The sequence below is a fragment of the Pseudonaja textilis genome, chromosome 9 (genome assembly GCF_049901715.1).
Source record: "Pseudonaja textilis isolate UNSWEBS1 chromosome 9, rPseTex1.2, whole genome shotgun sequence".
Classification (NCBI taxonomy): Eukaryota; Metazoa; Chordata; class Lepidosauria; order Squamata; family Elapidae; genus Pseudonaja; species Pseudonaja textilis.
Genome location: NC_141998.1, coordinates 13,426,479 through 13,448,947, shown reverse-complemented (window position 1 = coordinate 13,448,947; position 22,469 = coordinate 13,426,479). Strand labels below are relative to the sequence as shown.

At 42.4% G+C, this 22,469-nt stretch overlaps 1 protein-coding gene and 1 non-coding gene across 4 annotated transcripts in view; one reads left to right on the top strand and one right to left on the bottom strand.

Moving 5' to 3' along the window:
• The first annotated feature begins 612 nt into the window (after positions 1–612).
• LOC113447741 (small nucleolar RNA U13) lies at positions 613–710 on the top strand. The gene has a single exon (XR_003375654.1). It is a non-coding gene; the product is annotated as a small nucleolar RNA U13 (small nucleolar RNA).
• A 2,214-nt stretch (positions 711–2,924) lies between these two features.
• RNF122 (ring finger protein 122) overlaps positions 2,925–22,469 on the bottom strand; it is a 55,533-nt gene continuing 35,988 nt past the window's right edge. For 2 of the 3 annotated variants that reach the window (XM_026718060.2, XM_087938915.1), the window contains exons 3-6: positions 19,227–19,272; positions 15,649–15,690; positions 10,734–10,816; positions 2,925–3,924 (exon numbers count right to left, since the gene is read on the bottom strand). In XM_026718060.2, coding sequence (XP_026573845.1) covers positions 3,810–3,924; positions 10,734–10,816; positions 15,649–15,690; positions 19,227–19,272 — 286 coding nt within the window. In that variant the 3' untranslated portion in view covers positions 2,925–3,809. The remainder of the gene's footprint in view (positions 3,925–10,733; positions 10,817–15,648; positions 15,691–19,226; positions 19,273–22,469) is intronic. The other variant, XM_026718062.2, reaches the window with a different exon arrangement.

The window sequence follows — 22,469 nt, the reverse complement described above, 5'->3', positions numbered from 1 at the left end:
GTCAAGAGGCCGAAGAGCGGTAGTTCTTCACTTTGGGTCCACCATAAACTATGTCTTCCTTTAACCCAAAAACATAGGAAAAGAAGCGTTTTCTTTTCATTCTGCGTGTACCGAGGCTCATAAGGGTCGAAACATACACTTTCGGGTTTGAGCGGAAATTAAGACTGTGAATCAGTCTATATTTTCTCTAAGCTTCCGTACGGCTTCCTCGGCGGCTCCGCCGTTTTCTCCTCACTGTTTTCATATGTCGCTTTCCTCAATCGAAGCTGGTTCTATTGCAGTTTCCTCTCCTAGGACTGCAAATGTTTGACACTTCCGCCTTCCCTTAATCATTGGGCCCTTTCCTGAAAATCAGCCCCCCTCCATTGCCAAGAGTATCCGGGGGCGGGGCTGCCGGCGAATATATTAGCACACAGTAATGAGAGTGCCCGATTATGGTTTCTGTGGGGAAACAAGAAACACGAAGACTCAGAGGAGAGAATCCAAGGGGCGCTGCTTCTGTTTTTAACACAGTATTCTAAATATGGGTCAGGATGGTTAAAAGTGGGATCATCATAACCTGGAAGCCGGCGGTATGGCTTTGCTAGCGTGGTTTCCGGGTAATGTTTCTTGATCCTTCAGGTTCTTTTATGTGATGAGTGGGGTGTTCATGCGCATGCGTGAGATGTGCCGTCCCAAATGTTACGACGGGGCACAGAACCCAACTGACAAAGACCGGAGGAGTTTTTCTAGTTGAGAAGTAGAATTATGCGGTCTTTTTTAGCGTATGCTTTAATTTTTGCTGATATCCTATTTCATATTATTTCAGTTTGTTAATTGTTGATGCTCTGTATTGTTTATTTTAAGCAAGCGAATTACTTGATTTTCAGCAGGTGTGTTGTGGTTTTTCTGAGCACAGTGGGTGTAGTAGGACCGATTAAATCAAGCATCACCTTATAGAAATGTGGTTTAATCTGGAAATGACTGGCAATTTTTATATGATTTATTTGTATTTATATGAGCCCGTTAAAACTTAGAGACTTTAGTGACAGGCAACGAAGGAAAATCATCTAAATTTAAACAGGAGAAGTGTTGAAGACATGCTATCTACATTAGACTTTTATGCATTAGAATTTTAACAATTATGAAGAGAGTGTTGGAGCCAAACTTCAAATAATTTATTAGAGCATGTCTGTATAAGGCCAATTCTAAGACATGTAATTCACTGTCACCCTTGACCCTGGTTTCCCCCCACCCCTCTGGGTGTATCATAATTCATATTCTCCAGCTGAAGTGTTTATAGCCAAAAGTCATCAATCGTGTTCTCCAATTAGAAATTTTTGTGCAGAAATTCTGGTAGCTTAGTTATAATCTTTGCAAGATAAGAATGGAATGCACTTTTGGTTCCAAACTGCTGCACTGCTCTTTCAGATTTTTCCCCCCCTTCTGTTCATGGCAACTCTAAAACAAGCATAGAAATGTTTTATGAGTTGACAGCTGATATTTGGCCAGGTGATATCAATCAAATCTATCTCACGTTTAGGAAGGATAACAAGATAATAACTTTTGCCAAGTTCATTGTTCTGCACAGAACACTGAGTACAAATGCAACATTGTTAAAAAGCAATTCCTTTGTCCCAAGACACAGAAAAAATGTTCAAGATATATGGCTTCTGGTTCTGCCCTGTGATCTTGAGTATATATTTATGTGGTCCACTGGTTGTGAATGATAGCAAATAATTATGCATGTCTGAATTAAACATGAGTACTATTCTATGATTTTCTGCTTTGCACAGCAGGAAACAAAGCATTTCCAATGCACAGTAGGCACCTACCCCCCCCCCCCCAAAAGGAGCAGCTTAATGTAGATATCTCTTTAAATGTGTCTGAAAATACCTTTGTTGCAGTCAGAATTTCTGTCTCCATGTTTCATTTAAAGAAGCTCTGTTTTGGTTTAGTCACCCCCTGTCTTCACCAAACAAGGCATGCTTCTAGAGGTGTCTCATGTTTCATGTTCATATGTCTTTTAGTTTTTTAACAGCACAATGTAAATCAGAACTCACCCTACACTTTAAAACTTCAATACCGTATTAAGCAGACTTTTATATGAAAGTTCTGCTGAGGACCTTAGGGACCTCATTCAGATGAAGGACCTCATTCAGATGAAGCAAGCTCTCTAGATTTAGATCTGTGACTTATTTTCTATTCTTCCTTCTCTCTCATACACTTTTCTTACCTTTATATTGTTTTCTCACGGATCAAATTTTAATCTGCTAAAGAGGATGACTGACCAGCACATAATTCACCTTCATACATGTTAAAAGGACTAATACTTTGATGGAAAATCTCTAAAAATTTTCAAGGAGCAGCAGTGATAACCACTTTTGCATTGCTGTCAAGAAAAATTATTTCTTTACATTTACGTGCTGCCTGACTCTCAATGCCGATGTAGATAGCAAATGTTGAAACTAGAGGAAAAGAGCTGTTTTACTTGAGTAACGTAACCTTAATTTAGTCTGTTAATCCAATTTTCTGTACATTACATTAAATTAAGAAACCCCATCATAGGTTGAATTTGCAAAACATCCTAGGCTAAAATGTGTTTAGTTTGTCACTGTATTATGCAAATATACTTAGAATTATAGCTTCCCAGGGTTTCATGTAGGAAATTTTGGTAGCTGAGCTGCATTTCTACTTCTGGGGATGGATGAGTATTAAAGTTGTGTACATAGCTATGTTCTTACCTCCATATGCTCCAGAGTATCTTCTGAGTATCATATCTGAACCTTTGTGTAGTCCTAGTAGGTGCAATTATGTTTGTGTGTGTGTGTGTGTGTTGGGAGAAAGTGATATGTTTCAACTCTTTAATGTTGCCCTCATCCCTCCTTCTTGCTAAGTGATTATTCATGTTGCAAACACATAATCAAAAGGAAAAAAAATCCATCTTCAGAGAAAGTACTTTTATTTTTCTATACAAGGACAGAATAGGCAAAAACAGTTAAAAGGCCACTTACGAAAATAGTCCCACTCATCTTCTGAAAGCTATGAGAAGAGTTTTCATGCCCCTACCTTCATCACTTCACTACCTCTAGGGGTGACCCAAATGCCACAATGTGGCTCCCTTTCTCCACAATATTGGAGAAGGTGGGCTCTTTGCAGCTTTGCTGGGTCGATGGTGTTAGCTGATTGGTGCCCCTTCTACAGCCCATGGGAAAGCTTTCTGCTTAACTCTTATGTAAACATAGATTTTGCAGAGAGGGATCTAGCCGAAGTCAGCAATATATCTTGTTTTCAAATTGCAGAAGGGATCCCTAAGGAGCAGAAATAAAGACAACCCAAATGGCAGGAGCTGACTTACTATAAAAAGAAAGATCTCATTAGAAATGGGAGAGGATATATTGCCATCTGTGGATTCTGACCAAGTCCTAGAAGAAGGGAAGACTTTGATCTCACAGTTGGCATCACAACAACCAGTTGTGGAAACCTGGCACTAGAGTTCAATTGTTCACCAGGGTCATCCTGGGAAAGTTCAGACTTTCTTGTTTCAAGTCCTTCATTGGTTAGTCATTTCCGAAATAAAGATTCCCATGCACTTCTGATTAGTCTTCCCCAGAAATGGCTCCCAGATGGTAGATGAAGAACAAGGCCAGCTTGCTTTCCATCTTGGCACTCAGAATGGTCCACTCTGCCTTCTGAGAAGGTTAAGATGAACATCCACTTGAAACAATCTCAGACTGTGACTGCATGTTGAAGTCCACAATCCCAAGGCAATAATCAGTGTCAGTAAAGGTTCTTTATTTTTTTTTGGGGGGATGTAGGCCGGAAGATGGTCACACTAGTTCATCCAGGAGAATTCCAATGTTTTGGTGAGGCTCTGAGGGACCTCTTATAGGCTTATTGCACATAGGACAAACACATCGAACTTCCAACCACTTCACAAGGCACCTGCAGCCAAAATGGGGGTGGGAGTGTCAAATGTTGGGGAGGTGTAATTTGAAAATACAGATCTAAAAGCTTGATTATGACATTCTGAGAGACCCCAATGCAGCATCTGATTTCTGATCAGCATCCATTCCCAATTTTACCCTTTCTTGGGCCAACTGGTGTTGGCCACTTCCCATTGAAGTGCTCATACCCATCTTAAAGGTACATTGCTCCTGGTGATACATTAACATACCTTATTTTGGCTGAATGGCTAACTTATGAGGGTACTGTATTTATAGAGTATTTTTTTCTTGTTTTTTTTTTTCTTAATTTGCTGCAGTTCTACTTAATTTTCTGCTCTCAAATGTGTTGCATTACAATTCCCTAAGCCTCAAGTTTTGGAAGCCAATTTACAGTTATATTAGATTTGCCCAGCATCAGTAAATGGCTGTACACAGAATCTGTTATCGCTTCCTTATATCACTATCCCCAAAACATGTATTCAAATGCTCTTAACATCTCAAAGCATATTTACTTTGAGATGATATCAATTCAGCATTTGTTTTTTAGCAAAGAAAATCTGTGCAGACAGTCAGCAAAATGTAAAAAGCTTATTTGATCAGATGATTTCTAGAAGTTAAGGATTTATTTAACTATATTTTATACATTAAGAGATTATGGGGAGGTATGATCCTTGGTGCTCACTGAGCTTGGTTATTTCTTGCAGACATTTCATTATCAAACTAGGTAATATCCATCAGTGCAGAGAGTACTGGGAATCACATATTGCAGCCCTCTAGAGAAATATGAAGCTAACTTTGAAGAAGTGATGCAAAAAAATTGAGTAAAATTGGTCATGGGAAAAAAGAGTGGATGAGAAATAAATTCAATATATCCTCATTTTGATTCTCTTTAATACAAGAAAGGCAAAAGGTAATTCTGTCAGTCTTCAAGATTTGATTACGGCACCTAAAAACAATAAAATAGTGTTCTAGTACTCCTTGTGGTCTTTCTTTGATGTGGCATACTTCAAAGAACTGAGAAGCCTTATGCAAAAATTAGTCAAAAATTGGTCATCTGAATCAGCCACTTTTGCACATGAACTGTTGAATTGGGGTCAGGGTTTTCAGTCCAAGGAAACCTACTTAAAGGTCTTTCAGCCTAGAAGGACCAATAACAAATTAGTCATAAGATGTAATTTTTAATGAAACATCAGTGGTGATATTCAGCTGGTTCGCACCAGTTCATCCAAACCAGAAGCAAGGATTTGGCCTGGGTTGCTGAACCAGTAGTAAGGGGAGCAGAGCTGCCAGCCAGAATGGGCAGGCTAGGGCTTTCCTTCCTCCATACCTGAGTAGGATTCTTGCACCTCCACCCCCACTCATTGTGCTGCAGCCACCACATGGTAGAGAGACCTGGGAGAGCTGGCAGGACTAGTCGGTCAGGTGAGGCCATCCAGACCATCCCCCAATGCCTGGAGGCTGTGAGGGTCTGGATGGAGATGAAGCCGCTCCCCATCACTTGGAAGGACAGGAACAGGACAGGGCTAGGAGACTTGTGGGACCCTGCCCCCCTCTGAGGGTCCCTTCCCGCCTCCCAAGTCAGAAGGGGTGGGTGCCTCCTGGTCCTCTCCTTCCAATAACACCAACTGGACAGATGAAGCTGCTGCCCTTTTCCAGAGCAGAAAGAGGCTCCTCCGAGGGATTCAGCAGCCTCCCCGACCTCCCCCCAGGATTTGGAGACTAGGCTCTGATGGGGGCCTTTGCAGTTGGATGGCATTATGAAAAGAACACAGATTTTTCTAGACGTTCATTGTGGGGAATTGAGAAATTTGGGGGGGCAGTTGATCGGCAGGGTAGAGCGTGAGGTTGAAGGGGCAATGCAGGCAAAGGCTTCATGCTCTGGTTCCTCCCTAATGAGCAGTGAAGGTGTGGGGCAGCGTGGGGCAAGGACTTCAAGGGCGACAGAGGAGGCAGTGGTTTGTTGCAGGTTGTGGCTGGTGCAGCTTGGTCTGGCTACCCCGGGTGTGAAGAAGCAGGGCCAGGAGAGGTGCATGCCACAGCTGTCTATTGGGACAAGGGGCAAGCAGGGAGGCACAGCTGCCGGATGAGCTTTGGGGGCCTGGGGAGCTGCAAGGGGAGCATGGTGAATGTAGTATTTTTTGCTAAGGGCAGAGTATTTTGGGTGTGAGAGTGGGTGGCAGAGTGAGTGGCGGCGCCCCGAAAGGGAAGGTGGGAACTTCTGGGGCTGCTTCCAGTAGCCCTGCCATCTGCTGTCCGCTGCTGCTGCCCACCAGAGCACCTCTGTGAGCTTTTTTCATTCTCCCACAGCCTGCTGCTCTCGAGCTCGCCGGATCAGTTCATTCCAGACCATGTGTGCGTGTGTCACAGAGAGTATTTTGTGTGTGTGTGTGTGTGTGTGTGTGTGTGAAAGAGAGAGAGAGAGAGAGAGAGAGAGAGACAAAAAAGAAAGAAAAAATAGGAAGGGAGAGAGAGAGAGTGTGTGTGTGTGTGTGTGAAAGACAATAAAAAGAGCAAGAAAGAAAGAAGGAGAAAGGGATAGAGAAAGAAAGATAAAAAGAAAGAGAAAGAAACAAAGAAATCGGAAGAAAGAGAAAAAAGAAAGGAAGGGAGAGAAACAAAGAGAGAGAAAGAGAAAGAAAAAAATAGGAAAAAAGAAAGAAAAATAGGAAGGAAGGGAGAGAGACAGACTGCCTTTCTTTTGCCCAGGTATTTTTCAGGGTTTACAATACATGCATTCAGTGTCTATAGTCCAGAGCATAAATACATGTGTGTTTAACAGAGTTGAAAGGGACTTTGGAGGTCTTCTAGTCCAACCCCCTGCTCAGGCAGAAAAACTGAGGATGCCAAACTCTGAGTAGAGGTCCTGGGAAAGGTGTCAGAATAACAGAATAACACTTAGAAGGGACCTTGGGGGGAACCCATATCATTTCAGAGAAATGGCTGTCCAGTCTTTTCTTAAAAACTTCCAGTGATTGAGCACCCAGAATTTCTGGAGACAAGCAGGTCCATTAGTTAATTGTTCTCACTGTTAGGAAGTTTCTCCTTATTTTTAGGTTGTTTCTCTGTTTGTTCAGTTTCCATCCATTTCTTCTTATTTGCCTTCTGATGCTCTGGAAAATACATTGTTCCCACCTTCTTTCTAGCAGCCCCTTAAAAGCCTGTTGCCTATCACACTCTTGGGCAAAGCATGTGAGCCATTTTTTCCTTTCAGTGGTCCATGAAAGTACATCTATAGTATGTAGATAATAAAGTCAAAAAAAGGTGAACAACAGTTTTACAGAACTATAGATATGTTGAAGCTGGGTGTGACAAGAATTGGCTGGGAGGGGAGGGGCCAGGTGAGACACCCCTTGCCGTGAGTGACATTGAGTTGGCCACACCCACACAGTCACATGACCACAAAGCCACACCCACCAAATAAGCCACGCCCACAGAACCGCTAGTAAAAAAAATTGAATCCCACCACTGTGAAACATGTTTCAAATCACAGTGCTAGAGGCTATGCATAGGACATACATACACATAGCTAAGGTTTCCCAGTTGGAACAAAGAAAATTTCTGGTAAAATAGACCCAGCTTGCCGATAGTCAGAAAAAATTGTTCAGAAAACCTGCTATCATTTTTAACTCAGGTTTTTCCAGTGCAAGTAGGATGCTAGCATTTTAAAGACAATTCTTGTTACATTCTTGGGTCAAAATTCCACTGCACATTTTTTGGGACTGCATGTGAGAAAGGAATAAGAACTGAAGGTGAGAAAGTGGGCAAGATAAATAAAGCTTTCAAGTCCTGGCTTCTCCCCCCCACCCCCCAAGAGTGGGATGAGAGATGATATGGTTTGACTTTCATTGCTTAGTTTTATAATTTTGTTATAGTATTTATGGTGTTTTTACTTTTGATTGGGAGCCATCCAGACTTGGTTATAAGAAGGAAGGAAGGAAGGAAAGGAAGGAAGTAAAACTCCTAAAATGAATTTGTAATTCACTCTCAACCAGCTTTTAGCCCAGCAATTATCCAACTTTCTGTTCCTTTTAACGAGAAACAGGAACAAGCTCAGGTTAAATCTTTCATATCCGGACTTTCGTGTGACACCAGTTAAGCTTAAAGCAACAGCCATCCATGCTGATTTCAGATGAGGTATGAACTGAAAAGTCCCTTCCCCAGCTGCTGTTGTCAGTAGCATGGATATCAGGGAGAACATCTGATCCTGCAATAATTAAAGCTAAGCATATTTGAGCCTGGTATATGCTCAGATCGGAAACATCTTAGTGACTCTCTCCAAGTCACTTTGAGTTGTGTTATGGAGAAGTGGTGGGACAAACAACAGGATTATTTCACCCTAAATCTATAATCCTAACTACACAGGTAAACCTCCAAGTGAAGACTGCAAGGAATATACACTGCTCAAAAAAATAAAGGGAACACAAAAATAAGACATCCTAGATCTGAATGAATGAAATATTCTTATTAAATACTTTGTTCATTACATAGTTGAATGTGCTGACAACAAAATTACACAAAAATTATCAATGGAAATCAAATTTAGCAATCCATGGAGGTCTGGATTTGGAGTTACACTCAAAATTAAAGTGGAAAAAAACACTACAGACTGATCCAACTTTGTTGTAATGTCCTTAAAACAAGTCAAAATGAGGGTCAGTAGTGTGTGTGGCCTCCCTACAAAGCCTGGGTATGCTCCTGATGAGATGGCAGATGTTCTCCTGAGGGATCTCCCACATCTGGACTAAAGCATCCCCCAACTCCTAGACAGACTGTGGTGTTGGTAGATGGAGCGAGACATGATGTCCCAGATGTGTTCAATTGGATTCAGGTCTGGGGAATGGGCGGGCCAGTCCATAGCATCAATGCCTTCGTCTTGCAGGAACTGCTGACACACTCCAGCCACATGAGGTCTAGCATTATTGTGCATTAGGAGGAACCCAGGGCCAACCACACCAGCATATGGTCTCACAAGGGGTCTGAGGATCTCATCTCGGTACCTAATGGCAGTCAGGCTACCTCTGGCAAGCACATGGAGGGCTGTGCGGCCCCCTAAAGAAATGCCACCCCACACCATTACTGACCCACTGCCAAACTGGTCATGCTGGAGGATGTTGCAGGCAGCAGAACGGTCTCCACGGTGTCTCCAGACCGTCATGTCTGTCACATGTGCTCAGTGTGAACCTGATTTCATCTGTGAAGAGCACAGTGCGCCAGTGGCGAATTTGCCAATCTTGGTGTTCTCTGGCAAATGCCAAATGTCCTGCATGGTGTTGGGCTGTAAGCACAACCCCCACCTGTGGATGTTGGGCCCTCATACCATCCTCATGGAGTCTCTGACCGTTTGAGCAGCCACATGCACATTTGTGGCCTGCTGGAGGTCATTTTGCAGGGCTCTGGCAGTGCTCCTCCTGTCCCTTCTTGCACAAAGGTGGAGGTAGCGGTCCTGATGCTGGGTTGTTGCCCTCCTAAGGCCTCCTCCACGTCTCCTGCTGTACTGGCCTGTCTCCTGGTAGCGTCTCCATGCTCTGGACACTACACTGACAGACACAGCAAATCTTGCCACAGCTCGCATTGATGTGCCATCCTGGATGAGCTGCACTATCTGAGCCACTTGTGTGGGTTGTAGACTCCGTTCTCATGCTACACTAGAGTGAAAGCACTGCCAGCATTCAAAAGTGACCAAACCATCAGCCAGAAAGCATAGGAACTGAGAAGTGGTCTGTGGTTACCAGCTGCAGAACCACTCCTTTATTGGGGATGTCTTGCTAACTGCCTCTGCTTTCCACCTGTTGTCTATTCCATTTGCACAACAGCATGTGAAATTGATTGTCAATCAGTGTTGCTACCTAAGTGGACAGTTTGATTTCGCAGAAGCGTGATTGACTTGGAGTTACATTGTGTTGTTTAAGTGTTCCCTTTATTTTTTTTTGAGCAGTGTAAATCCTTCCATTCTCCACTATTCAGTCAGAACTGAAGAAGCTTCTTGGATGAAAAGTGCAACATCTTCAAGGAAAAATAAAGTCCAGTTGCCTTTTGAAAAAGTACCTTTGGAACAACCATAACCAAGTTGACTGATAATCTCCATAGACATATCACTCTAAAAATATTGCTTCTAAATCAGATCTACTGCATATTTGCAAAACAGAGTCCTGTCCTGAAAGAGAAGATGCAGAAGATGTATCCTTCATTAGATTTGCATCTCTTTAGAACAGATCTGGCCATTTTATGGTCCCTGGGCCACATCTGGCACTTTGACTGTCCTTGCCTACATATGTGTGTGCCTATGCACCTTCACAGCCCTATTGGTTGGTGCTCCACAACAGTCCCAATTTCTCATTTGATCCCTTGGGAAAATTAATATTCCCCTCCCCCTGCCTTAGAAGTATCATTTTTTTCTTCTTCCCTGATCCACCTCGCCCATCCTTCCCACTTTGGAGCTGAGTCCAAATGCCTCCCCCCGCAATTCAAGTGAACTCTGAAGACAAAATAAGACTAAGCCTAGATGTTCTTGGCTTCATTGTTTGCTTCAGGGTCTTGGCTACAGCATCCTGGCACAATTCCCAAGTGTGATGAATTAGCTCTGATAGGTTTTTATGTATTTAATTCAAAGTCTGTGCTCCTACCCCATTTGCTGTCCTTGGTTCAAATATCTCAAAATACAACAAAGAGCCTCCCTCTTTATCATCCTGGGTGCCCATCTCCTCTTCTCCACCACCGGCATGCCGGATACTGAATGAATATTGCGGTTGCTTGCTAAAACGAGAGGCACAACACAGCTTTTTGGGGCTGTCTTTGGCATCTACTCACTTTCTGTGGAAGGCATGTTGGCATGGCAACACTCCCAGTTCATCTTTCACTTTAAAGTCTTCCAGGCAGACGGCACAAGTCTGCTGCGGAGAAAGAGGAGGAGGAGAGAATGGGCAAACATTACAAAGCAGGAATCAATAAAGGAGAATATCTGTAGCTCAGGGTTGAAAGGGAGGACTCCTTGGTACTCTCTGATCTTGGTTTTTTTTGCAGGTTTCATTACCCAAACTAGGTAACATCATATGTACTAGTTATAATGTAGACTAACATTGAGGATGCTACTTAGTTTGGGTAATAACATGTCTGCAAGAAAACCACCAAGCTCAGAAACTGAAGAGCCCCTCAAAGCAGGAATTACACATGCTTATCTGTTGTAGATTTCACAGCAAACTATGGCTGATTTTGGGGGGGAGGGGGCAGATCAATACTTTTGGTGGGAAACAGAAGGAAAAGCTTAGAATGAGAGAGTTCAAGAGGCAAAGTCTGATGAGTCATTTGCTTCTAATCATGATTTATTGGATGCAAAATTACTTAGCTCATGGTTCAAATTTCCTTGGATATCAAGGCAGATCAGCAGGTATCTGGGTTTATTCAATAGCATCGGTCTACAAATGGGTCTTCCACAATCCAGGAAGTATATTTGCAGTCTATAAAACCTTCTGAGAATGTGGGGTTGTATAGATCTGAGGGAACATCTGTTATAGCCTAAATAGTTCTAGGAAATTGTTGTGTATCATATTTTATTATGGGTTTATCAGCATTACTGGGCCTGGCTAGTCTAGTGAAGAGAAGGACCAGGGGAGACATGATACTATTTGAGGGGCTGCCACAGAGAGGAATGGATCAAGCTATTTTGCAAAGCATCTGAAGGCCTGATAAGGAATAATGGATAGAAACTGTTCAAGGAGAGATTCAACCTAGAAATAGGGAGAAATTTCCTGACAGTGAGAACACTCAAACAATGGAACAGCTTGCCTTTGGAAGTTATAAGAGCTTCATCACTTGAGACTTTCAAGAAGATATTGTACTACCATTTGCCAGAATGCCCTGCTTGGGCAGGGGGTTGGATTAGATGGCCTACAAAGTCCCTTCCAACTCTGATAATCTGTAATCTAATCTAGCCTTCCCAGTTTAATGTCTTCTAGATTTATGAGTTTTGCATATCTAGAACTTCCAACTAGCTTGGTTGTGTTGGTTGGGTATTCTGGACATGGCAGTTCCAACATTGGATCAGTTGGAGAAGGCTAGTAGATTCCAGCATACAACAGTTCTTGAACATTTCTGGAAAAGATATTCCCTACCATTTACCAGGTAGATTAAGGCATACAAACTTAAAGTAATTTGCAGTAGATTGTCGAAGATTTCTGATTTCAACAATAGTGGTAATAATATGAATCTCTAACCGCTCTCCTAAATTATGATGCTCTTATGGGTTATCAGAAGATATTTTTGTTTGGAAAGACAATAAGAGGCATTCAGTTTCAGAGTTCAGAATCCTTTAAGGCTTTGTTTATCTAAACCTTTTAGGTGAAGAAGCCATAGCTCTATTTGTACAACATTTAAGCCTGATTAGTGTTAACCTTGATTATGATTTTTGCAACTCAGTGTATTCTATTAGAATGTATTAAGAAAAACTGGAAAATATGTTAATAACTGGATTAAACAGGCTGTTCAGATAACCTATGTTTCTTGCAACAGACTCAGAGAGATAACACATATTCCCTGGGTATAATCTGCCTGACCCTGAGCTTTCTGATCTTTTAAGCTAGAGATGCTAAAGTGTGACCTTTTGTCAATTCTCCACTCAACTATATACAATTCTCCACTCAACTATGTTGTCATATTGGGTTTCTTCTGTTAGATCTGGAGGACGGTTCAAGAACGGAGGCAAGACTCAGATAGCAACAACAGCTCTTTATTTGTGACTTCAGATCTGAGCAACTAACCCCAGCCGCAGCAGCCCCTTATATAGGGCTGGCTGCGGCTAGGTAGCCAATGAAGGTGATTTGAGTTTGCCGCTCTTGGCAGGGCCAATCGCGGCAGCCCGTTTACTGGCCAATCGCATCAGTCTATGTCGACCAATCACGATCGGCTTTCAGCGGGCCAATCAGATTTGCAGGCTATGAGCCTGCTAGTCCGGAACATCTTCCTTTTTTGTTTTCTGCTGTGGATTTTGGTTTGTTAGCTGATCATTAAATGGAATGATAAAATTGTACAATTGGAAGCAATTTCGAAGGTCTCCTAGTCCAACTCTCTGTCCAGATCAGGAATTTTCAGACTATCCCCAACAATTGTCCAACTATTGTTTCAAATTCAGAGTGATGGAATGCCCATGACTCCAGATGCTGGACCTACCACTACTTAACAGTTGTCAGTCAGGAAAATCCTCCTTATATGGATCTCACTGAATAGATAGTCTTCGAGTTTTTACTTAATGGAACCTGCATGTTATGGTTGTAAATCATAGCAGCCATAAAATGTTACTACCATTTTATTATGTTTTTTGTGGTATTCGTTAAGCAAATGGGGTAGTTGTAACCATAAATTCCATGGTCATTAAGCAAACCCATTGTTTGCTATGGTGCATTCCCCCCCTCCCCCCAAAAACAAACAAACTGGAAGTGTATGCTAGTTTTCAGCACAAGTGTTGTAAAATGCTTTTCATTTCACCCTACATATTAAAAACAGCCATAAATGTGGTTGTGTTGAGCCAGGTACCATCTGTTTTGTACCTGCACACTTCATTTTTTCTATTTAAGTGCGGCACCATACATTTCTCATCATTGAACTAAATTTTGCTGGAAAGGACTCAAAAGTAAACTTTATTGAAATCTTTTTGAAGATATTTTGTTTTATGAGATGTTAACAATCACCCCCAACTTTGGCAGGGGTGGGATTCTACTGGTTCACACCAGTTCAGTAGAACCGGTTGTTAACATTCCTGGTAGTTCAAAGAACCGATAAAACAGGCCCCTGGCTGGCCCCGCCCCTCTCCACCTGCTGCCCAACTCCCAGAACAGTTTTTCATTATTGTGCATGCATGACATTTGCATGCATGCGCAACAATCATTGACGCATTCTCCCCCACCCGTCATTCCTGGCCCAGTCATTCATTATTGCACGACATTGCACATATGCACAACAATCAGGGATGGCATTCTCCCCTGCTGCCAGCCCTGCTCCGCTCACTCCTCAGTTCCCGGCTCAGTCAGCCATTATTGCGCATGCGCAACATTGTGCGCATGCACAACAATAACTGACTGCATTCTCCCTTGCCTGCCCTGTTATGCCCCGCCCAGTCACTAGTAGTACTTATAGTGCATGTGCGCTACACTTCCTACATTTTCCTATCTGGCGCCATCGCTCCCAGCACCAGCACCAGCAGCAGAAGAGCCAGCTAGCCAGCCAGCCAGCCAGCCATCGTTGCCTGCCTTCTGCCCTCTTGCTTGATTGGGATGAGTGAGGGCAAGCAGTCACTGCTGCTAGCTGCCCTCACCCTCCTGGACTGCCTTGCCCAGCCTGCCTCCCAGGCCTGCCTGCTTCATCCAGCCTGCCTCCCCTAGCCGCCATTACCAAAGACGTGGATCAGTGAGTGAGCTACAACCAAAACCTGGTCGTTTACCTGACGCTGCCCCGGTTGAGTCCCAACAATGATTCCCGGACTGCAGCCCTCCTCGCCAATGCTGCCTGCCTCGCCCACCGCCATCTTCCCTCTCCCGCGGCCCTCCATTGTTGCTGCCTTGCCTTCCACCACCGATTGGTGAGTGAGGAGGCAGCAATCTACCTCCTCCTGCTGCTGCCAGCCCCAGTCAACTGCTGACTCCTGGGCCACCCAGCCGCCCTTGCTACCTGCTTTGCCCAGCCGGTAGCCGCCATCTTTGGCTGGCCACCATCTTTGCTCAGCTGGCACCATCTTCTCCTGCCCATGGCCCACTGCACCGTTGTTGCTTCTTGCCTTGCACTACCAATTGGTGAGTGAGGAGGCAAAGGCAGCAAGCCCCACCGGTTGCCTATCTTCTTCTGCTGCCACCAGCCTTGGTCAAGTGCCGACTCCTGGGCCAGCCTCCCAGCTGTCCTCGCCACAGCAAGCTCCAAGAAGACCAAGGAGAACCCCAGCATAGCTGGCTAGCCAAGTTGCCTGCCTAATTTTTGGTAAATTGCTTTATTTAATTTCTTCATGTATTTTTTTAGTATCTGTTTTGGTTTTTATTAATCATAAAAACAAAACAGATACTAAAAAAATAAATCAAAACATAAATCAAAATTCTTGTACTATTATTGTTAGATATTGACACCTCTGTTTCTTTCTTCTTTGCTTTTTGCTATTAGAAAAAAGCAAAGCAGAAACTTAAGTATCAATATGTAACAACAGTTGTGTAACAAAAACATTTTCATTTATGTATGTATTCAGGTATTCAGTATCTCTACTGTTTTTATGATTAATAAAAACAAAACGTATACTAAAAATATTACTAAAAATTATTTAAGTAATTATTGATCACCAAACCATGCCCAGATAGACATGTGATCACCAAGCCGTGCCTGTCCGGTCACGTGAACACCAAGCCACGGCCAGCCGTCACGTGATCACCAAGCCACGCTCGGCCAGTCATATGACCACCAAACCATAAATTAGTCCATGCCCACAGAACTGGTTAAGAAATTTGAATTCCACCCCTGAATTTTGGGTTATCTACAGATTTTCTAAACATCCCTTCTCTCTCCTAATCACATTTATAAAAATATGGTACCGCCAGGACAGAATCCCAAGCTAACCCACAACAAACCTCTCTCCTGCAGACATATATTTGCATAACCACTCCTGTATATGTTCAAACTATAGATTCATGAGGATGTCTTGCTTTCATTTTTGCTGAGAAATCAACTCTTTTGATTTATCTGTGGGTTTACTCACCCCATGTAAATTTAGTTTTTTGGCATCATCTTTCAAAACCACCTGGAAGGAAGGAAAGCAACAGATTAGTATCAGAATGCTGGTGCTGAATGATCAAAGCAGCCAATCCCATTGAACATTGCAAAGACAAATAACAGCAGCTGCTAAACATCAACAATATTGGTTAATTCAGAAACTCTAACAAAACCCCGGACAGACTTTCTGAGTTGGGGAGATCTGGCCCAGACTATACAATTCTTTATATTTGCATTATTCACATTAGTAGAGTTTCTCACTTCTCAAGCCTTCCTGTTCTCCCTTGAGCATAGTGCATGATTTCGATCATTTCCTCACATTATTTGATATTTATGATCTTCAGGCTCTGTTTTGCAGCATAGTTGGTTGCAGGATAATTGCCCACTCCCCAAAAAGGCATGAGATTTCTTGTTCCAATCTAGCAAGATAATTTTATTGGTATGATAAATTTTAAATGGTGTTTAATCATTTCTGCATAGTCAATATCAGTTTGGTAATTCCAGGAGTTGTAATCCCACTGTGCCTGGAAAGCAGCAGATGGGGGGTGTGGTTGGAAGAGATATGTGAGCAGATCCTGACTATGTAGCCTCAGTTTCTAAATGTAAACATACTCTAGTGAATCAGATACCTTTTCTGTAACAGGCAGTCAACAAAAGCTTCAGAGTTTCCAACAAATGATAGATTAGAGCAGTGGTTCCCAAAGTAGCCAGTACTGCCCTCTGGGAGGTGGGGGGGTGGGATGCCTTGGGGGATGCTAAGAGGCAAGGGGGCCGGCAGGGGGCACTAAGAGGCAGCAGGAGAGCGTTCGAGGCACTGGCTCCACAGGCTCATCCCATTGAGCCCCTTGCACTACTCCGGTGCAACAGACAATGTCATCCGTGGATTACCTTCCATCCATCCATCCAAAAGGTCTATTGGTCTGTCTGTCTGTCTGTCTGTCTGTCTGTCTGTCTACTTACCTATCTACCTACCCACCCATCCACCCATCCATCCATACATCTATCTATGTATCAATCTACCTACCCACCTACCTCTATACCCATTTATCTAGCCATCCATCCATCCATTCATCCATCTTCCTATCTACCTACCTACCTATCTATCCACCCATCCATCCAAAAGGTCTGTCTTCTTGCCTGCCTGCCTGCCTACCTACCTATCCATACATTCATCCAAAAGGTCTGCCTGCCTGCCTACCTATCAATATATCTACCTACCTACCTATCTGTCTCTCTCTGTCTGTCTATCCATCCATCCATGTTCGAGGCGCCAGCTCCGCAGGCACATCAGGAAAGTACAGCAAAGTCAGTCAGGGAGGGAGGGAGGGGGAGAGAGAGAGAGAGAGAGAGAGAGAGAAAGAAAGACCTGATGTATCAGATTGAAATGAGGCCTAGTTTAGACTGAGGCCCTTTTCCACATTGAAACATCTTTGCCAGCACATTGAAACATCTTTAGCTTCCATTAAAGGTTTTGTGGACGAAACACGGTCAAGACTATCAGGAAGCTCTCACATTTTGTTGAGGCTTTAAACAGGATCCATTGGACCAGATCTCCACCCTAAAAAATTACTTTTCCCAAATGTATTACAGTGCCAATTCTGAAGAAGGCAAAACCAAAATGTACTGGTAAATTACAAGAACACACACACACACACCACCTTCTAACCCTACTGGAGCAGGTGATTGGACTAGAATAGATATCTCATTATCTTTCTTCTCCCTCCCTCCTTCTTTATGTCTTTTTCTTTCTGTCCCTTCCTTCCATCCCCCCTTTCTTTGTCCCTTTTTCTTTCTTTCCCTTTTTTCTTCCTTCTCTCTTTCTCTCTCTCTCTCTTTCTTTTCTCTCTCTTTCCCTCTCTCAGGCTCACCCCATTGACTTGGTGGACCCCTCTGCTCAGATTTGCTTGGGCAAGTCCCTCTGGTGTAGCAGGCTCAATGGGGTGGATCTGCGGGGCTGGCACCTAGAACGCAGCAGTGGCAGCATGTTTGAAAAGTAGAGCAAAGCCAGAGGTCGGTAAAAGAATCACAAAGAATCACAAAAGTTTCTGAACTATGCACAAGAAGGGACACCACATGTCAATGCAATTCAGCAACATAAAACAAGGAAATACAAATAAAACAAATCAACAAGAATCGGCAAAGCATCTCTGATTAGATTCTATTCACTACTAGAATCTAATCAGAGATGCTTTGCTGATTCTAGTCCAATGACCTGCTCCAGCAGGGTTAGAAGGGAGTGTGTGTGTGTGCATGGCTGTCAAAACTCCAAAAACAGGTCAAGTAGCTCTGGGGAGGCCAGTCATAAATTAGAACACTTGCTAAACAGCCAGCCATTAAGTGACCACTTGTATTTGATTTGCCAGTCACCTGGCCATGCCCACCCAGTGATATGACCACCAAACCACGTCCACCCAGTCACGTGACCAGCAAGCCACACCTTCAAATTAGGCCATGCCCACAGAAATTTGAATCCCACCCCTGGGTGGGGGGCACCGAGGATGAGTTTGTAGCACCAAGGGGGTGGTGGACTGAAAAAGTTTGGGAACCACTGGATTAGAGGGCATGTGACCAGCAAGCCACGCCCAGCCAGCAAGCCATGCCCACCCAGTCACATGACCAGTAAGCCACGCTCACCCAGTCACGTGACCAGCAAGCCACACCTTCAAATTAGGCTATGCCCACAGGAATTTGAATCCCACCCCTGGGTGGGGGGCACCGAGGATGAGCTTGTAGCACCAAGGGGGACTGAACCACTGAATTAGAGGGCAACTGAATAGCAGGGTTTAGTGTTTCAGATTAATATATTAGCACTAAATGCAGAGTTACAAGCAGGAGCTCTTAGAAACTTGTTTTATTCAAGTAGAGTTTCTTGGTTTATTCCACCAGAGTTCATGTGCTTTGATGTGTCTTGCAAAGGCCTCGGCAGGATACTTCTGTATATATGCAACCCCATAACATCAGGCCAGCATAGATGGCTTTGTGCTGATGGCAACTCAAGAGCAGGCCAGGAATGCTTTACAAGTTGACATAAAGCTGGCATGATCTAGACTAGGGCGAAGCATAGGTGTGCATGTTTCAGAAAGTCATAGGATGAGGATGAAATCATCTATGCCAGCCTAAATTCTAGTCCTGCCTCAGGTGTGAAAGTCAGCTGCGTGACTTTGGGTCCATCACCAGGTGACTGAGTTTTAGTTCTGCCTTAGGGAAGAAAGCCAGCTGGGTGAATTTGGGATACTCTCTTTCAGCCCAACTTACCTTACAGGTTTATTGTGAGGAAAATAGAAGAAGGGAGGAACATTGTGGGTGTCTGCCACCTTGAGTTATTTATAAAAATAATAAAGACAGAATATAAATAAACAAGCAAATAAATAAATCCTAGATACCAGCTCCCCAGGAAGATGAGAATATCCAGATATTTTTAAAGATAAATTTGCAGTGGTTTTTGCATCTCAAAATTACAAACAAAACTTTTACAATGTGTCAAGAAGGTGACATTTAAGCTCCTTTCACCCACTTGTAAACTTGAAAGAGAAAAAGAGAAAATGACTCAAATTGCTTATTTACCTCTTTGTATCCAAATCTTTCACTTTGTGCTTGATGCCGAAGTTTGCTGCAGAAAAAAATGGAATATTTTTAGTGATCATCAATGAACATCTCCAATTTGCCTGATTTATGAGGACAGTTCTTGTTTTTTAAACTCAGGATTACAAAACTTTTTGATGTTGTCCTCATGCTGCTAAAGATGGAAACAAGAGTTTCTTTGGAACTTGCCACATTTACATTGTGGGTGTTTTTTTGCCTTTGAAAACTTTGCTTTATATGCTAGGAGATACCAGCATGTTTAGCTAGCCTTAAGTTTTTCTAATCCTGGCAAGAAGTTTTTGTTCCATTAACTGACAATTTTGCCATTTGTCATGGAAAAACACTAAAATATATATGCAGTCTCACCCTGCTGTCAATAGCTATTGTCCTCTGGTAGCAAATATTACTGAATGGATTATAGTTTTCCTATAATGACAACATTATGATCCATTGTGGCTTTAAACATTTGTGTATTTTTTTTAAAAAGGAATCTCTGTCTATCAGTTTAGTAATAGTACACACTCAGCATGGGAAAGACTGTCCTTGATTTATTTCGAGTTTTATTATTTTTATTCCATAGGCATTTTATCTTATTTAATGCTCAGAGTAATTCCCCACTAATAAAATCAAGTTTATAGGCAAATTATACAGGAATCATCATAATGGATCTTATAAAAATACTGGAGAAAATGTTTTCAGACTGCAATATTGCAAATATAATGGCTAAATATACAATAGAAAGTTGCTGGATTCTTTCCTTCAGGGATAGATAGAAGCCTCTAACTTGGAGAATGGGAAACTAGAAGATTCTCACTCAAACTTCTTGGATAATTTCTGGAGCAGATTCTGAGTCATAAAACAGATTCAAAAGCATAAATCATGTTAAGCAAAGGGATTTATAGATCACAAGAGTTTATAGTACAGATAGTCCTTGACTTACAGCCATTCGTTTAGTGACCCTTTGCAGCTTCAATGGCACTCAGAGAAGTGACTTATGAGCATTTTTCACACTTACAACCATTGCAGCATCCCTGTGGTCATGTGATCAAAATTCAGATGTTTGACAGTTGGCATGTATTTATTGAGGGTTGCAGTGTTCCAGTGTCTTATGATCCCCTTTTGTGACCTTCTGACAATGAAGTCAATGGGGAAGCCAGATTCGTTTAAAAACAACTTTTGTTTTTTTAACAGAATTGATTCCAAATAATCATTCTGTTCAGTGTGGACAGAGGTTTCTTTGTGCCCAAGCTGCACTAAATTGGAACCTAGGGGGCAGGATAACAGACAAATACTGATGCTGTTGCTATGGCTGTTCTAGAAGACAAGAGATTAATCTATTGCTCTGTGAGGCTGCAGGATTGTTGAAGGAAATAAAAGAAGAGTGTGTAAATCAAAAGCTGCATTCCGCAACTTTGGAAAAAAAACAGCTCTTTGAGGAAAGTAAATGGTTCTCTAGATGTATCAGCTGTGCCTCATTCAAAACCAAAGAAAGAATTCCTTCAACTTCATTAAAATAGAGAAAAAGTATTTTTACTAAGTTTTAAGTGATAGCAACAAAAGGAAAGCAAGATCTGAGGCAAATAGGCACAGAAAGTACATATTGAAAGTTATCCCAAGTTCCCTCCCCCAGGAGTCCAGACTGGCCATCCAATCTGAGGTGTGTATAATATGTGGGGTACATCTTCAGGTGGTTTCTCACACATCTGGTATGCCAAGATGGTTGACCTTGGCCTAGTAGAGATAAGTCTATGTAGTTGCGCAGTAAGTAGGAAAGCTTCCCCTCCTTTTTAGTTCACCCAGAAATGTCTTCTCACTCCAACAAACTTTCCCCCAAATACCAAATTCCCCCACCCCACCCCATTTCTATGGCAGCCACCAAGAATCAAGCAGCAAAAGATATCAAGAAAACTTGGAGTCTGTCAAGATGAATAATTGGATGCTTCATCCTGAAATTGACCAGTAAAATTTAAAGGAGATGGAGCAGGCAACATTTTCTTGCTCTCAAAAGAAAATTGTCTAACTGGCATTTTAGCCACAAGTGGCATGTTTTGGCAGTAAACATGCTGGGGATAGAATGAGAACACCAATTATTTTTGAAGTAGAGATGGGAGATAGCCAATGAACTTGAGGACAGGTAGTCCTCGACTTACAACAGTTTATTTAGTGACCATTCAAAGTTGCAGCATCATTGAAAAAAATGACTTATGACCATTTTCACACTTATGACCATTGCAGCATCCCATTGTCATGTGATCAAAATTCAGACAACTGATTCATATTTACGACCTTTGCAGTGTCCTAGGATTATGTCCTCCCTTTTTATGCCTTTTTGACAAAGACAATGGGGAAGCCAGATTCACTTAACAACTATGCTACTAACTGAACAACAGCAGTGATTCACTTAACAGCTGTGGCAAGAAAGGTCATAAATTAGCAACATAAATTTTGGGCTCAATTTTGGTCATAAACTGAGGAGTACCTATAGTAAGATTTTGAGGAATGCTAAGTGTAGTGCCAAAGGGATGAATGCTATAACTAGCCTATGGAACTGAGTTCAAAAAATACTCAAATGATTGGTTTCACCCACTTCATTACTTTGACAGTAACTACCTTCAGAATCCCTTTTTAGCTTGTATTTCCAAACCATGCCTGGAGGTCCTGGGCATTAGATTTGGCACTTTTGTATGCAAAAAAGATGCTCTGACCTATTGCCATCTCACATCTAAAATGTTAATCAGTAAACAAGGAAGGATACAAGCAGCAATAGTTGTTTTATGTAGTGTTAAAAGGGCTACAGGTGTACATTTAGGTCTCTGTTTTAATGAAAAGAAAGACTAGAGACAACATGATAGCAATGTTCTAATATCTGAGGGCTTGTCACAGAGAAGAGGGGGTCAGTCTATTTTCCTAAGCACTTAGAGGCAGGACAAGAAGATGGAAACTAATCAAAGAGAGAAGCAACCTAGATCTAAGAAAAAAATAGAACCAGTGGAATGACTTGCCTCCAAAAGTTGTTGATGCTCCATCATTGGAGGTTTTAAAGAAGAGACTAGACAACTATTTGTCTGAAATGGTATAGGGTCTCCTGTATGAGCAGAGAGTTGGATTAGAAGTCCCCCAAGCTCCCTTCCACTTCTGTTATTTATTCTTTAGCAAAGTTCTATAGTGGGAATGTCTACAATGCAAGCATGCATAATCCCCTTCTCCTGCACTGTACGTGTGGCC